At 41.8% G+C, this 17,393-nt stretch overlaps 1 protein-coding gene across 2 annotated transcripts; it reads left to right on the top strand.

Moving 5' to 3' along the window:
* Nucleotides 1–2,027: 2,027 nt before the first annotated feature.
* Nucleotides 2,028–15,036, top strand: LOC308644199 (zinc finger protein 621-like). 2 transcript variants are annotated; one of them, XM_081285032.1, is made up of 5 exons: nucleotides 2,028–2,988; nucleotides 3,701–5,999; nucleotides 9,784–9,910; nucleotides 10,474–10,578; nucleotides 11,934–15,036. In XM_081285032.1, exons 3-5 carry the CDS (start codon nucleotides 9,877–9,879, stop codon nucleotides 13,001–13,003), a joined length of 1,209 nt encoding a protein of 402 aa, XP_081141158.1. In that variant the 5' UTR covers nucleotides 2,028–2,988; nucleotides 3,701–5,999; nucleotides 9,784–9,876; the 3' UTR covers nucleotides 13,004–15,036. The 2 variants fall into 2 exon arrangements, with proteins under 2 accessions (XP_081141158.1, XP_081141157.1); XM_081285031.1 differs by having other exon boundaries at nucleotides 10,471–10,578.
* Nucleotides 15,037–17,393: the final 2,357 nt, after the last annotated feature.

Here is a 17,393-nt window from a genome sequence, read left to right as displayed (position 1 = left end):
ATTAAGGCTCATGTTTGCAAATAATAACAGTTTCACCTTTTCCTTTCCAACTCCGGGTGACTTTTACATTTCTTTTTCTTGCCTTATGCAGTGGCTAATGGGTGGGAGAGCATGTTTTTAGGAAGAGCCAATCTCTCCAGCATTGGTCTGGCGAGCCACCTAGCTCCAGGGGCTACTTTCCTGAAATGTGAGCAGACTCTGACAAGTGCAAACTCTTTTGGTTCCTTTACCCTTTAGATGTCTTTAGGTCAGCTTTGCTGTCTGGGGAAAAAATGTGCTTTTGTAGCTTGCTCCCAACCTAAGGTTTCAGTTGGGCCTATCAAAGCTCTCATTTATCTCCCTGCGTGCTGATACCAAACAGAGGAGTAATGTGTCCAATCTTCTTCCCTTTCAAGTTAAAAATATTATAACAATTGACAGATACCTTTTAAAGGTTGTTTGTATTTGTGTGCATGTACACTCATATGTGTGCCAACATACATACACATGCATGCGAATGTTCATTTCCATAGGGACAGTATCCAAATATATCATGCTGTTGTTCCTGGAAGTCCAATTTATTTAAAACAATTGCTCATACAAACTTTATAATGAAAATACTATGGATATTACAAATAGGGCTGTTTCTATGTTAGGTAAAATCTCTGCATAGTCAGCCTACACAACAGTCCCCCCTGGCATTCATACCCTTTTTTATTTTGCCTAACATTGCATCATGACTGACCTACAATGATATATACTGAGGGAATGACAGGGTGTGACTTTCAAAGTTAGGTCATAAATGACACCTCAACCTCTTAGATTGCTCACCTAAGGTAGAAGCCTGCTACCATGTTGGGAGAGTATTCCCTCTGGGGAGACTGAAGTTTCACAAGAATAACCAGAACCAATTTGCTAGTCATGTGAGTGAGCTGCCTTAGGGAGAAATCCTCCAGTCTCCATCAAGGTGGAGATCATGGCAGTCCCAGGTGACACCTAAGTGGAATCTCATGAGATTACAAACCAGTGCCTCAGCCACTCCTAAACTGTTGATCCACAGACATTTTATGAAATAATAAATGGAATGTACTGCTTTCAACTACAAAGTTTTAGAGTGATTTGTCATACTGTAGATTCCTAATAGTCTCCATGATAGGACTTCTTTGTGATATTGTTGTTAGTCCACGTGAAAGTAATTAAAGACAAAACAAGCAAAAAGAAAGACAAAACTCTAAGAAGTTAGATTCCTATAACAAAATATATATTTAGACGCCCAGGGTCACTTCCAGCTTTTTGTGGTAGGAGGCTAATTCTCTTTTGTAGCACTAAATGCTTGGTGGGTAGGAGCTATGTACCTGAACTATGTTCAGTAGAATTACCAGAGAGGTGAAAAATAAGTAAGTGAAGCCTGCCTGTCTTCCTACATTACTCCCAAGAGGTCATGGAGTAAAGCTGCTTGTCGATCCACTGATTTTTTGGAAGCATGGTTATTGTAGTGAGGTACTTGCTGATTGGTTGTTGTCCAGCAGGTAAGTCCACCACTGATTGGCTGGTTTGAGGGGTACTTATCACTGATTGGTTCATGTTCAGAAGGTTGCAAAGTACTCGCTAACTTTCAGAATGACATTTACGGAGGTGTGGCATGGAGGGGAGGAGGTGGGCACCCAGGTGAGGCCTTTGCTTCTTGTTTTTATTTTCAGAGCATGTGTGCTGACCGACCTTAAGTTATGTAAATTAACAGCAATTTGGGACTTGGGATTTTGGCCAAACAATAGCTTTTTCTGTTTTTCTTTCTCACTTTTGTTTTTCCTTTAAAAATTTTGAGCAGAGGCCTTGCTAGGTTGTCCAGACAGGTCTCAAACTCCAGGGTTCAAGCGATCCCGCTACCTCAACCTCCCAGGTAGCTGGGATTTCAGGCGCGCACCACAGTGCCAGCTATTTCCTTTCTTGACTATGAGAAATAAGAACTTCAAATTCTCACCCTCCATCTCCCCCACCCCCTTCCTTCAGAGAGACCATCAGGGATTGTCCAGATCTTTATTTGTGAAGGTATGATTCACCCCACCCCCCAATATTACCATGTAAATGATATAAGTGCCAGTTGCTGGGCAGAAACATAACACTAATGAGTTTTTGTAATTATTAGAAAAAGCTAAATATGGAACATTTTGGGTATCCTACCCATGTCAGTACAGGACAAAAACATTTAATACAGGAAATACCCTGTATATACAGGATGTCTGGGAACAGTCACATTTATTTTCATTGTTAGATGAGTCTGTCCCACCCTGGTCTAAGTCCCAGGAAGGACGAAGACTAAAAGGGTAAGTGGAACCGTGGTTTTCCTTGCCAACCGTGGCCTCCAGCAGGATCCCTGGCTCGGGCCTCCTGGAGATGACATAACAAGTGATATTCTCCCCACACCTGCACAGCAGGGGCTTCGGGATCCACGCAGTAAAGTGGGCCGACAGCTGAGAGGCAGTTGGTTAGGCGGGTGTCACTTTTGTCCAAAGGCTGCTGTCTCAGAGACACATGCTAATATATAGGATGTGTCATCTGCCGCAGATCAGCAGACGGCCGCTGCAACCAGGAGTGCTGCGCAGGGCGCCGAGTCACGTGGGTCCGGCGGCGGGGACCACAGAGATGTGCGGCCTCCAGGCGGCCTAGAGGGCCCTTGGGCGCTTGCTTGCTTCCGGATCGGCTTTTAGTTTCCAGCTTCTAAATGTTCGCGGAGGAAGATCGTGGCTGTTAGCAAGTTCCATCGGCCAGGTCTTGGGTTGCCAGATTCTTCGCTGCCCCTGGCGGCTCGTCAGTCTCCTCCTTTGAACTGGGTCCCAGTGGTGGCCTGCCTCTCCGTCACCTGCGCTCGAGCGTTTGAGCCTTGCAGAAGCCGCCCGAGGTAGCAGCGCGACCTTCTAGAGCCGGCGCCCAGCCCCCGGCTGCCCCACCGAGGCGTGAGCCTCATTGCTGCCCCCGCCAAAATCTTGTCCCGACAGCCTCCCTCGTCCGGTATTTACGTTTCTGATATTGTCGTTTCCTCCTTCCCTGGGTGGGGTGTTCAAATCCCTGTTGGGTCTCGGGTCAGCATCAGTCCCTGGGACACGAGTACTTCCCCTTCGTCCGCATTCAGCCATGCCTGCTCCCTGGCTCCAGAGAGACCCCTGCTCAATGCCAAGGTCCCTGTATGCAGTCTGTGAAACCACGTTTGTAGAGACCCAACACTATAGGTGTTGGGGGTCCCCGCTCCAAAGATGGCGCGCTTCTCTTCCGGTGTTAACTTCCCCATCCCCTGAGGCAGCAGCGGGAAGAGCCGCCGTGTGGTGAGCCCTGCTGACTCGTGATCCTTACCCACCAATCACAAAGCGCCCTGTGCCAACTGTTAAAACCATTAAACTGTTAAACCCGGCCCAGCTCTAGAAATGTGCAGAGCTGTTCCTCCATGAACTGGCACTTCTCCAATGAGGAGACTTGTCTGGTGGTTCTTTCAGTAGGGATAGGATAGGGTGGTTCTTTGATCCCTCAATCCACTGCATGTGAATGGACTCAAGAATGCTTTTCGGACTGAGCAGGCAGCTGGAGGATTGTCCAGCTGAGCAGAGCAGTGAAGGAAATGGGGTCATCGAGTGAGAACAGCCCGAGAGTTTCTCCAGTGAGAGGGTGGGTGTGGGTGCTTAGGACAGGGTTCACAGTACTCATGGCTCTTTTTCTTTTAACTTCTAAGGTTCTGCTTTCCCAACCCAGAAGATAGTACATGAAGCCAGGAGACGTACTATCAGCCATGACCCAAACAGCCCCGCCTCAGGTGAGCTGTTTCCTTTAAGTCTTTTCACTCACAATAGCTATCAGGTAATCAGGCAAGGATGAAGAGGGCCTCATTTGGCTAGGCTGTGGTTTCCTCTTCCCTTTTTGTCACCAGGGATATGGCAACGTAAGATATGTGAAGGGGGAAATAAGTGTTTTGTGTGTACAGTGGTGAACTTGAATGTGTAGCTTTAAAGTAGACGTGAGGGAACCCAAACATTCTCCAGCAAAAATGAAAGTCCTGATCACATTCTGCCAGTGAAAGTCCCGATCACATTCTGCCAACAAAAGTTACCTGCTGAAATCAGAGAAATTCTTCACTGAAGAATTGATACATCCAACAAATTGTGGATGTATCCCAGAAAGACCAGTATTGTTTTTCCAGTATGCATTTTCTAAATGCTAGATGCAAAGGCTCTGATGTGGGAGTTTCAGAAAGCTGGGTATTCTCCAGAAATAGGAAGAGGCCAGAGACAGTGGTTCAATATGTGGTGGGAGAAGTAGGCACAGGTATTGTGTGAATCATGGTGAGGACTTTTATTTCTCTTAGAAGAGTCCAGGGGGAGTCCACAGAAGAATTTTAAACAGGGGGAGGTGACATGGTTAGAATTACATATTAAAAAAATTCCAGTCCTTAGTGGTGAATTTGCCAAGTGAGTTAATGAAGAGAATAATTGAAGTTCAGGTAAGAGATTAAGTAGTGTTCTTTCTTTTATTTACTTATTTTGAAAACAGTCTTGATATTTTGTTGAAGTTTTAGGTTCACAGCAAAATTGGGCAGAAAGCACAGAGTTCCCATATGCTTCCTACCATCACATAAAACAGAGGTTTCTATATTATGTACATCTTGCCACAGAGAGGTACATTTGTTACAAAGGATGAATCTACGTCGACACATCGTAGTCCCCTAAAGGCCAGAGTTTACATTAGAGTTTGGGTTTGGACAAATGTATAATGATGTGTATCCATTATTATGGTTTCATACAGGATAGCTTTACTACCCTAAAAATCTTCTCTGCACTTCCTGTTCTTCCCCCTCTTCACCTTAACCTCTGACAACAATTGATTGATCTTTTTACTCTCTCCATAGTTTTGTCTAATCTAGAATGTCAGAGTTGGAGCTGTATGTATGTAGCTTTTTCAGATTGTTTTTCTTCACTTAGTAATGTAGATTAAGGTCACTCCAAGAACTTTCCATGGCATAATAGCTTATTTCTTTTTAGTACTGAATAATATTCCACTATCTGTACCACAGTTCAGTTTGTTTATTCATTCACCTATTAAAGGACATCTTGGGTGCTTCCAGTTTTGGCAGTGATGAGTAAAGCTGCTTTAAATGTCCATGTGCAGGTTTTTGTGCAGACATATATTCTCAGCTCCTTTGATAAAATCCCAAGGAACATTATTGCTGGCATATATGGTAGCATAGTTTTATTTATTTATTTATTAAAAATTTTTATTTGTTGAAGGACATTTATTTTATTCACTTATTTATATGCGGTGCTGATTGAACCCAGTGTCTCACACATGCTAGGCAAGCACTCTACTACTGAGCCATAATCCCAGCCCAAGTAGCATAGTTTTATAATAAACTGCCAAACTGTCTTCCAAAGTGTGTGTACCATTTTGCTTTCCTATAAGAGTTCCTGTTATTTCACATTCTTGCCAGCATTTGGTATTGTCTGGGTTTTGAATTTTGGCCATTATGGTAAGTGTGTAGTGGTATTTTATTGTGTTAATTTATAGTTCCATAATAGCATAATAACTTACAATGTTGAGCATCTTTTCATATAACTATTTTCCATCTATATATTTTCTTTGTTGAAGTACCTGTTCAGGTCTTTTGCCCATATTTTAATTGAGGATTGTTCATAAGAATTATTTTTTTATGTTTTATAACAGTGCTTTATCAGATTTCTCTCTCTCTCTTTTTTTTTGGTCCTGAGGATTGAACCCAGGAATGCTTTACTACTGAGCTACATGCTCGTGATACTGCCGGTTATCGGTGCCAAGTTGTGCTCCCTCACATGATGAAGTTTGAACATTAGAGTAGTACACCGAGGCAAGCATATAAACCAGGGTTTATTTTAAAAGGGGTAACATCGACTTCTCCCAGGAGGGAGAAGAGGGCCATAGCTGGTATCCTGGTAACCCAAGAAGTGAGGCTGGCTTTGAACTCGTGATCCTCCTGCCAGCCTCCCAAGCTGCTGGGATTACAGGTGTGTGCCACTGCGCTCAGCCAAATATTTGCTTGTTGTCTGTGGTTTATCTTCTCATTCTCTTGACATATTATGCCTTTTTTTTTTTTTTTTTTTGAGCTGGGATCTTGCTGTGTTGCTTATGCTGTCTCAAATTCTCACGCTCTCACCGCAGCCTCCCAAATAGCTCGGATTACAGGCACATATCACTATGCCCAGCTAACATATTGTCCTTTTAAAATATGGTTTAGTTATCCCTCTTCTTTCTTTCAAATTTTTCTCCTAAAATATTGTTGACTAGTCTTTCACATGTATTTTTTTTTCAGAAGTCTTTAAGTAATTTCCCAGCCCTACATGAATCTTATTATTATTATTTTTGGGGTGGGAAAGTGAATTTTGTTGAATTCATAGGTGAGTCTGGAAATAACTGACCTTTTTTTTTTAAATTTTTATTTTTTATTTATTTTTTTATTGGTTGTTCAAAACATTACATAGTTCTTGATATATCATATTTCACACTTTGATTCTAGTGGGTTATGAACTCCCATTTTTACCCCGTATACAGATTGCAGAGTCACATCAGTTACACTTCCACTGATTTACTTATTGACATACTCATGTCTGTTGTATTCTGCTGCCTTTCCTATCCTCTACTATCCCCCCTCCCCTCCCCTCCCCTCCCCTCCCCTCTTCTCTCTCTACCGCCTCTACTGTAATTCATTTCTCCCCCTTGTATTCTTTTTCCCTTTCCCCTCACTTCCTCTTGTATGTAATTTTGTATAACCCTAAGGGTCTCCTTCCATTTCCAAGCAATTTCCCTTCTCTTTCCCTGTCCCTCCCACCTCTCATCCCTGTTTGACCTTTTTTTTTTTTTAAAAACAAATTTGATTCTATTCAGAAATTCTATATTCCAATTTACTCAGTTCTTCAAGTAAGTGAACATTTAGTTTTCCTCATCTTGATCTTGCATGAAAATTTCTGTTAGGTCTGTTCTTATTTATTTTTATATAAAAGGCATCTTATTTTCTTCCATTATATTTTCCAATTGTTTGTGATGATGAAGCCAGAATTAAACAGGCAGATAGGCAAGGGTTGGATCCAGAGAATGGAGGAATTGAAATGTTAATTCCTTCAGAGCCCTTCTTCTACCCTGTCAAGATAATCTGCTCCTGCTCCAACCTGTTGCTAAGGTAACCTGTCCCAGGAATTTCTCCTCCCTATATGGAGTTATAAAGTTGTTAATTAATGTGTTCTGGGCTCCTTCATCTGGCCCTTTCCCATCCATCTACTTCTTACCTTTTGGCCATCCCATCAAGCATCTCCTGAGCCTAGTAGCAGGAAGGAGAGAGATAAGGAGAAGAGAGCAGGAGAACAAAGGAAGCCTAGGACATATAAAAAGGCAAAACACCCTCCCTTCTTGGGATACCAGGATACCAGCTATGGCCCCCTTCTCCCTCTTGGGAGAAGTCTATGATACCCCTTTTAAATAAACCCTGGTTTATATGCTTGCTTTGGTGTGCTTCTCTAATGTCATACTTCAACATGTGAGGGAGCAAGAACTTGTGACTGATAACCAGTGGTATCAATGATATTTAGGAAATCTAATAATTATAGTTTACTTATCCTGTATCTAAATAAGTTAGTGAATTTTTTGTCAGTTCTAAGTGTTTCAGTTTATTCTCTTGGGTCTTTAGATACTTTTAGACAGATAGTTATTTTATCTTCAAGCAAAGATATTTATGTTCATTACTTTTCTATATTTATGCTCTTTTGCATAAAACAGAATCCCTGCCTGAGGGACTTACATTCTGGTGGGGCAGATAAACATCGAATAATGTAGTATGTCAGATGATGAAAAATACTGTGGAGAATAACAAGGTGAAGTTCAGAGAGACCTTCAAAATACATAAGAGGGTAAAAAGACATCCCAAACCCAACTGTCTTAAGACAGCACATTTTCCCTTTAATGTTAAGCATATTTTTAGAACTCATGAAACTTGGGATATTTGATGGCAGATGGGAAGGTCAATTTGGGGAGGAAGAGATTGGTAGCATTAGGCTGGAAGGAAAAAGGGTTCAAGAAGCTTTGGAGATGTTGGGAGTAAGGTTTGCCTTGCTGTAAGTGAAGGTGAAATTTGGTTTTACCTGCAAGCCTGTGTTTGTCGTCCTTAGAAGCTTTTGATGCCCAGTTGAAGCGATGATACCTCACAGGATAACTTGATTCAGTCTGCTGTTTGGATTTTTGGGGCGTGCTTTGCTCCTCATCATTGCTCAGTTAAAAGGCTAGCTTCCCTTTGAGAAGTGTCTACGTTTGTTCTTTTTCATTCAGTATCTCCTTTAAACTGAGTTCTTTTCATTGCTCTTGTTTTGAAAGGACCCTCTCATAAGGACCTACATGTAGAGTCAGTAGAGCTGCTGTGAGCAATTTGAATTGCCAGAATTGAAATGTGTGTTTTTTCCTTGCTTCCCCCAAAAGCAGTTCTAGTAGCTTTCCTTTCTCCCTATTCCCCCATGCAGACTCCAGGGCTCAGGCTACTTTAGAGACTCTCAGAGTCAGATTGAAACTATCTGGGTCTTCAGTGGGCGTCATGGAAGGGTTCAGAAGCTCTGGCTCCTAATATGTTATATGTGGTTTTGAAATAACTGACCTTTAATCCAGATTGGGAGGAGGGGCCCAGGTGGCCAGGAGGATATATGGTAAATATGGATTGAGTGATGGTTTGAGGAGTTGGGGAGTTTAAGAAGCTAGTCTCCAAAAGGGAGGTAGCACTAGATTTTCATGAAGTTCAGGGTTTAGCTATGTTTTTAGGGAAGTTTATGAGCCCAGAGTGGGGGACTGGTATGCATTTTGATATTTGACAGATATGGGTTGAAGTTAGAGCTCTACTATTTTCCTGGCTATATGATCTTGGCTAAAGTAATTATCTTTCTGTACTTCAGTTTTATCATTTGAAAAATGGGAATGTTAATTCCTTACAATATATGTGTTGTAAGGATTAAGTGAAATACAAGATTTAAAGTCACTCACCTCAGATACACAGGGCTAATCAACAAACATTAGTTCTCTCCACTCTTGGGAAGATGGAGATGGCCCCAGGGAAGGCAGAGATAGGCATACTCAGTGAGGAGGACAGTCTGGGTAGGTGGGATGGAGCTCAGAAGACTAGGAGATGGATCTGTGTCCAGGGACAGGGCATTTCCAACCTGTCTCTGAAGATAGGTGGTTCAGAGAAGACAGCCAGAATAGGCAGGGTATAGGTTTCTTTCAAGAAAGCCAGCTTTCTGATAGGCAGATAGGTAGAAAATGCAGAACATTTGTAAGTAGTGGCTGCTCTGCACACAGAAATGATCTTGAGGAAGAGGCAGTTGGGGCTGTATATGTGCTTTGGATGGGTAGAGACAGGGTGATTGGCAGCTGTGTTTAGTGGATAATATATAGCAAATACAGTGATGGATTATGGAGTACATGAAAATGGGAAGTACCAGAGGAACAGATCTGTAAAGCCAGGAACACAAGGGTTGACCTGGTTACCAGGAAGAGAGTGCTGGAGGCCAGATTATGTGATTGGGATAGCAATTTGGGGCTCCAGAGTTGTATAGATGGGACATTGCTGGTGCTCCCCATTTTGGGAAACGTGGCCAACAGCCAACTCCTGGTTGGGGTGTTGGGTGCATTTCTTCCTAAGCAAACCTTCTCTGGGGCTTAGGGTGGTGAACCAAGGCTGGGCTATTTCTTCCCTGCAGGTTAGACTGCCTGCCCCCTCTTCCCTTTACTTAGAGCCTGAGCAGGAATCTGTTGTTTCAGGAGCCAGTGACTTTTGAGGATGTGGCTGTGTACTTCACCCAGAATCAGTGGGCCAGCCTGGAGCCTGCGCAGAGGGCTCTGTACAGGGAAGTGATGCTGGAGAATTATGAGAATGTGGCTTCCTTGGGTAAGATGTTTCCCAGGGGCCCTTTGTGAGATCTGTTAGTGCCTCAGATGCTTTGGAGATTCTAGTATCCCTTAGGCCTGGTGACTCCAGAGGGATGCTATCACCATCCTCCAGAGATGCTGGGTGGGGAAATCCCTGATTCCCTTGGTTTTAAAACTGAACTTACACTCCAGGGAAGGGTGTGGTTCTGGGACCTGAGGGCAAGGCCCTTCCTGGCTCCTAAACCAGGTGAGTGCTTTGTTTCTCCATCCTTGCAGTTTTAGGGATGTTGGTACGTCTCTATGAAGTCTCCCAGGAAAGCAGTACAGACATGCTTCCAGAGGGGGTTTTCTTCTAAGTTAGGACCAGATGGAAAAGTTTCTTCCTGAGGAGAATCATATCCCCCTGGTTCATTGTGGAGCACAGTTGGACCTCCTTGTTGGAACTCTTCTGTAGCTCACTTGACCTTCTGGGTGTCTCATTTCCCTCCCTAATAAGCCCAATGGAAGGTAGGCTGAAGTAGTCTCAGGAACAGTGCTGGATGTCTCCTCTTAGCTTTCTTTCTTGTTTTCTTCCTAAAGTAGCATTTCCATTGCACAAACCTGTTCTCATCTCTCAGCTGGAGAGAGGGGAAGCGCCATGGGGTGCAGATCCTTGGGACACAGAGGTTTTGCGCAACGTCAGTCCTGGTGAGTAAGAGAACCTAGTTGTAATGTTTCTTACCTTGCCTTCCTGGTTTACTGTGAGAAATGTTTCTTCTGCTGCAGGGATCAAAGCTCCCAGTCATTGCTAAGGTCATACCCTGTGCGCCTCTGTCCTCACTGAGTTCTGACCCCAAGCCTGGAAAAACCAGCCCCTAGGAGTACACAGCCCCACACTGGCTGCCTATTCATGTGGCTGTTTTCCTAAGCAGTAAAGCTATGACCCAGTAGCTCCAAAACTACTATTTATCTCACTTAGCAGTGGGAATTCTTGATTTTTTTTTTATGCAATTTTTCATTGCAAAGAAGTGAAGTCTCAGCCAACTTTAAGGATTATGTGATCCTGTGGGCCAAACTGATTTGTATTAGAGCTACAAATTTTATTTTTAGGCCTTCAGCAATGACAAGAATGGCTTTGTCTTTTTTTGTATCTGAATCATCTAAAAGTTCCATTTCCCATAATCTTTAGGTCCATATTGTATTTGTCAAAGAGGGGACTGGAATATTTGGCCAGGAATATTTTCCTAGCATAGCCCCAACACACACACACACGCCCAGAATACCTGAAGTTCTCTGAGCTGGCTTACCAGTCTTGGAAGGTTTTGATTACCCAGGTTTGCTTTCTTTTGAAGGAGAATTCCCAGTCTTGCTTCTCATGCACTCCAGGAGTTGATGTATGTGGGTCCTTGAGCAGTGATGCCATGGTGGTCCACCGCTCTCTAGTCCAGCTTCTGTTCCAGCTGCCTTTCTGAAAGAATTTTCTTTTATCCTACCCAGAACATTATATAGAATATTTTAAAGATCATTAGGGTATTATTTAGAATTTTGGGTGGTTTCCTGGGTTATAGGTGGGGCATGGAATCCGTTGTCTTTCTGCTTTCTGTTTCTCAATCTGTGAGATCTGCTGAGCTGTTTCTCTGTTCTTCCCATTCTTGCATCTTTTTTTCCTCTCGTAGGTCTCTGGTCTGTCTTTTTTTTTTTTTTTTAATTTCCTGCCAATCCCTCTTATCTCTTTTTATCTTTTTTGGTTTCCCTTTTTCCCATTGCCTCCTTTCCTTCCCATTCCTGGGGTTCTACTTTCCATTTTCCCTGCCTTAGTTCATTCTTCAGGCTTCCTCATCGGGGCCATTTCCTGGTTGTCTTTCCTGGTCTGTTTTTGAGCATCTCCACTTCTCCACTTGTATGTCAATATTTATCTTTGTGTCTCTCATTCTCCTTTGTGGGTACCTATAGCCATTTCAAGGGTATTTTTCTAAAGATCATTCTTCAAGGGGAAATTGGCATCACCTGACCGTTTTCCTTTTGGCTCAGTAACTAGTAACACTTGTGCTTTATCTGGGCAGGTGGTAAATCCTGGATCAAGAGTGAAGAGCCACTTATAAAGCAGGAAGCCTCTGAAGAGACAGAGCTACACAGCATGCCCAAGGGAGAAGGGCCCAGAAACAATACTCAGCATTTTGGTTTTAAAAGCAAGGCACTAAGGCAGACTTTCAGTCTAAATCCGAATCTGATACTTCGAGGTGGAATGAAGTTCTATAAATGTAAAGAATGTGGGAAGATCTTCAGATTCAACTCAAAGCTTCTTCGGCATCAGATGAGTCACACTGAAGTAAAGCCCTTCAAATGTAAGGAATGTGGCAAAGCTTTCAAGTCTAGCTATGACTGTATTGTCCATGAGAAAAACCACATTGGAGAGGGGCCCTATGAATGTAAGGAGTGTGGCAAAGGTCTGAGCTCCAGCACGGCTTTGAGACTGCACCAGAGGATCCACACTGGAGAGAAGCCCTACCAGTGCAAGGAGTGTGGCAAGGCCTTCCGCCGTAACGCGGCCTTTGTTCAGCACCAGAGGTTGCACACAGGGGAGAAGCTCTATAAATGTAAGGAGTGCTGGAAAGCTTTTGGGTGTAGGTCACTTTTTATTGTCCATCAGAGAATTCATACCGGGGAGAAACCCTACCAGTGTAAGGAATGTGGTAAAGCCTTCACTCAGAAAATAACCTCCATTCGGCATCAGGCAGTTCACACCAGGGAGAAGCCTTATGAATGTAAAGTGTGTGGAAAAGCTTTCAAATGGTACGCAAGTTCTGTTCAGCATCAGAAGTTACACCCAGTCGAGGAGAAGCCCGTCAAGGCTCTTGAGCCAAGCCTGAGCAGACCCCAGTGCCCTCCTCCAGCCTTAGCACCAGCCTTAGTACCAGTTCCTGTCCAGGGGTCATGCCCTGCTCCCGCTGTGGCCGTGCCTTCACTCACATTTCCCAATGCTGTTCTCATTCCTACCTCTGGGCCTTTGTTCATGCTGCTGCCTATATCTGGAACACCTTCTTCATCTACCCAAATAGTCCATGTTTTTCAGAGTTTTACTCCTTCTGTGAAGCCCACCCCAATTATTCTGATCCCGTCTCACTCCTCATGAGCTTTTTTTTTTTTTTTTGATACTGGAAATTGAACTCAGGGGCACTTGACCACTGAGCCACATCCTCAGCTCTATTTTTTTTATTTTATTTAGAGACAGAATCTCACTTGAGTTGCTTAGCACCTCAATTTTTGCTGAGGTTGGCTTTGAACTTCTAATCCTCCTATCTCAGCCTCCCAAACCGCTGGGATTACAGGCGTGCACCACCACTCCCAGCCTTCATGAACTTTGTCTTGACATTCCTATGGCTCTTATGACCAACAGATTTCCACTTTAATTTGATTTTATTTGTATTTTTTTCCTTTCTCTTACATGGGTTACTACTGTTTCTATATAAACTCCATTGTAATTTATATACATTTAAAGACTGTGTTCATATAATATATTATTTTCTGGGTAGAAAATGGAAATACTAAACATTTGCATTGGTCCCTTTCAGACTTGAACAACAGTGACTGTGACTGCATCCTAGGGTTACCAGTGTTAGAAGAACTGAGAGGTTACTTAGGTACATTAAGGAAGGTTGGGAAAGAGGACATCCCTGTATTAGGCTGATGTAATTAGAGAGAAGCAACTTCAGAGAAATAGGAGGAGGCATGAAAAATCTGTGGAAGTAGGGAATTAGAATAAATTTCCATTTATGGACTTTGAAAATCAATGCAGATTATTTACCAGGCCATTCACTAGGTAGGTATTAATACTTTTGAAATTGTGTTGCCTTTGTTATGGATCATTGAGGATCCAATACTCTATGCACAAGTTAATATGAAATAATAAAACTTATGCGTTGATAATGGTGATAGCAATCATGCACAATCATTTCTTTACATGTAAAGGAGGATTTTTCACCTTTAGGTTTTTTTTTTGTTTTGTTTTGTTTTGTTTTTTTTTTTTTTTTGAGTACTGGGGCTTAAACCCAGAGATACTTTTCCACTGAGCCAAATCTCTAGTCCTTTTAAATTTTTTTTTTTTTTAATTTTAAGACAGGATCTCACTGAGTTGCTTAGGGCCTCACTAAGTTGCTGAGGTTGGCTTCTATCTTGTGATCCTCCTGCCTCAGCTTCCTGAGCTGCTGGGATTATAGACATGTGCTATTGCTCCCAGCTTCCCCTTTAGTTTAGCTCTTGATATGTAGATGTTTCTTTTTAACTGTTGTTTCCTAAATAAATAGACACATATATACACCAAACAAAATAAATAAATATACACAAAGCCTTTTATCCATGTTGCATCTGTTGTATAAGTTTTTCCTGGTGAGAATCCTGGTTTTCTCTTTGCAAGCACTGATTTCTTCATTTTCTTTTCTCCAGGTTTCATGAGTTGTAAGTATGAATTTGATGACTTACCAAAGAAATAGAAGTGATGATATGAATCCAACTCGGGTTAAATCTGAATAAGCTTCCCAAATTGTTTTTTAGAAACAAAGAGGGCTGCATAGTAGATCAATAACTAGGCTTCTGTTGTAGGTTAATGAAGTGGAATTTTCAGTTGATCCCCCCCCCCCCCAGTGCTGGGAATTGAACCCAGGAGCACTTTACCACTGAGCCACATCCCCAGCCTTTTTTTTTTTTTTTAATTCATTTTTTACTTTGAGACAGCATCTTGCCAAGTTGCTTAGGGCCTTGCTGATTTGCTGAGGCTGGCCTGGAACTTGAAATCCTCCTGCCTCAGCCTCCTGAGCTGCTGAGATTATAGGTATGCACCACCACACCAAGCTTAGTTGGTCTTGTTGGTTGATCCCTTGAGGAGGTTCTTTTATTACAGCTATGCAAAAGGCCGTGGAAGTGAATAAGGGAAAAGAACTTGAGTTATGCATTATTAACATTAATGTAAACATAAGTCCTGAACACGGATGGAAAGGCCATACATTTTTTTCCTTTAGTGTTGTTTGCTATCTATATGTTTCTCCATAGCAAGTAATAAAAAAGGTATTTACATTCTTGTGTTTAAACTTAGTCTGAATTTACCTGTGTGCTTGGGGAAAAAAAAAAAAAGTAATTTTCTGACCTAACTAACTGAAATTCTGATTTTGGGTACCTGTGGTATTGGCCAGATCTTTAGGTGTGGACCATGCTTTGGAGAGAGACTTAAATAGAAAATGCCTGTGGGCTATTTTGAAACATCCATTCATAAGAGATTTAGGAGGGACTGCCTTAGTTCACAGTGGATCTTTAGGGAGACCTCTAAAATTAGTTCAGACACATATATACAAATGTCAGTTAGAACAGAGAACAACAAGTGAAACATGTCCTGCTGGGAAGAGAGGCAAAGAAATCTTATGTACTTATGAAGAGCCCCTGCCCCCATGGCCATGAGTTTTATTTATTAAATTGAATCTTTTTTTGTTTGTTTGTTTTTAAACAAACATTTTATTTTATTAGAGCTTTATAGTTAAACATAATAGTTAGATTCATCTGACAAACTCATACATGCCTGGTAAGTCTACAATTATTTTATTTTATTTTTATTATTTTTCTTTTTTTTATTGGTTGTTCAAAACATTACAAAGATTGCAGAATCACATCAGTTACACATCCACATTTTTACATAATGCCCTATTAGTAACCGTTGTATTCTGCTTCCTTTCCTATCCTCTACTATCCCCCCTCCCCTCCCCTCCCATCTTCTCTCTCTACCCCATCTATGTAAATCATTTCTCTCCTTGTTTTTTTTCCCCTATTCCCCTCACAACCTCTTATATATAATTTTGTATAACAATGAGGGTCTCCTTCCATTTCCATGCAATTTCCCTTTTCTCTCCCTTTCCCTCCCACCACATGTCTCTGTTTAATGTTAATCTTTTCCTCCTGCTCTTCCTCCATGCTCTGTTCTTAGTTGCTCTCATTATATCAAAGAAGACATTTGGCATTTGTTTTTTAGGGATTGGCTAGCTTCACTTAGCATAATCTGCTCTAATGCCATCCATTTCCCTGCAAATTCCATTATTTTATCATTTTTTAGTGCGCATAGTACTCCATTGTGTATAAATGCCACATTTTTTAATCCATTCATCTATTGAAGGGCATCTGGATTGGTTCCACAGTCTAGCTATTGTGAATTGTGCTGCTATGAACATCGATGTGGCAGTATCCCTGTAGTGTGCTCTTTTAAGGTCTTCAGGGAATAGTCCGAGAAGGGCAATAGCTGGGTCAAATGGTGGTTCCATTCCCAGCTTTCCCAGGAATCTCCATACTGCTTTCCAAATTGGCCGCACCAATTTGCAGTCCCATCAGCAATGTACAAGAGTACCCTTTTCCCCACATCCTCGCCAGCACTTGTTGTTGTTTGACTTCATAGTGGCTGCCAATCTTACTGGAGTGAGATGGTATCTTAGGGTGGTTTTGATTTGCATTTCTCTGACTGCTAGAGATGGAGAGCATTTTTTCATGTACTTGTTGATTGATTGATTGTCCTTCTCTGAGAAGTGTCTGTTCAGGTCTTTGCCCCATTTGTTGATTGGGTTATTTGTTTTCTTATTGTTTAATTTTTTGAGTTCTTTGTATACTCTGGATATTAGGGCTCTATCTGAAGTGTGAGGAGTAAAAATTTGTTCCCATGATATAGGCTCCCTGTTTACCTCTCTTATTGTTTCTCTTGCTGAGAAAAAACTTTTTAGTTTAAGTAAGTCCCATCTGTTGATTCTTGTTATTAACTCTTGTGCTATGAGTGTCCTATTAAGGAACTTGGAGCCCGACCCCACAATATGTAGATCAGAACCAACCTTTTCTTCTATCAGACACATAGTCTCTGATTTGATATCAAGGTCCTTGATCCATTTTGAGTTAACTTTTGTGCATGGTGAGAGAAGGGGATTCAGTTTCATTTTGTTGCATATGGATTTCCAGTTTTCCCAGCACCATTTGTTGAAGATGCTATCCTTCCTCCATTGCATGCTTTTAGCCCCTTTATCGAATATAAGATAGTTATAATTTTGTGGATTGGTTTCTGTGTTCTCTATTCTATACCATTGGTCCACCTGCCTGTTTTGGTACCAGTACCATGCTGTTTTTGTTACTATTGCTCTGTAGTACAGTTTGAAATCTGGTATCGCTACACCTCCTGATTCACACTTCCTGCTTAGAATTGCTTTTGCTATTCTGGGTCTTTTATTTTTCCATATGAATTTCATGATTGAAATTATCTATTTCTACAAGAAATGCCATTGGGATTTTGATTGGCATTGCATTGAACCTATAGAGAACTTTTGGTAATATCGCCATTTTGATGATGTTAGTTCTGCCTATCCATGAACAGGGTATATTTTTCCATCTTCTAAGATCTTCTTCTATTTCTCTCTTTAGGGTTCTGTAGTTTTCATTGTATAAATCTTTCACCTCTTTTGTTAGGTTGATTCCCAAGTATTTTATTTTTTTTTTGAGGATATGTGAAT

This window comes from Spermophilus citellus (assembly GCF_964194105.1).
Source record: "Spermophilus citellus genome assembly, chromosome: 3".
NCBI classification, from domain to species: domain Eukaryota; kingdom Metazoa; phylum Chordata; class Mammalia; order Rodentia; family Sciuridae; genus Spermophilus; species Spermophilus citellus.
Note: the sequence above shows the minus strand (reverse complement) of the source record. Positions and strands in the feature narration are given on the sequence as shown.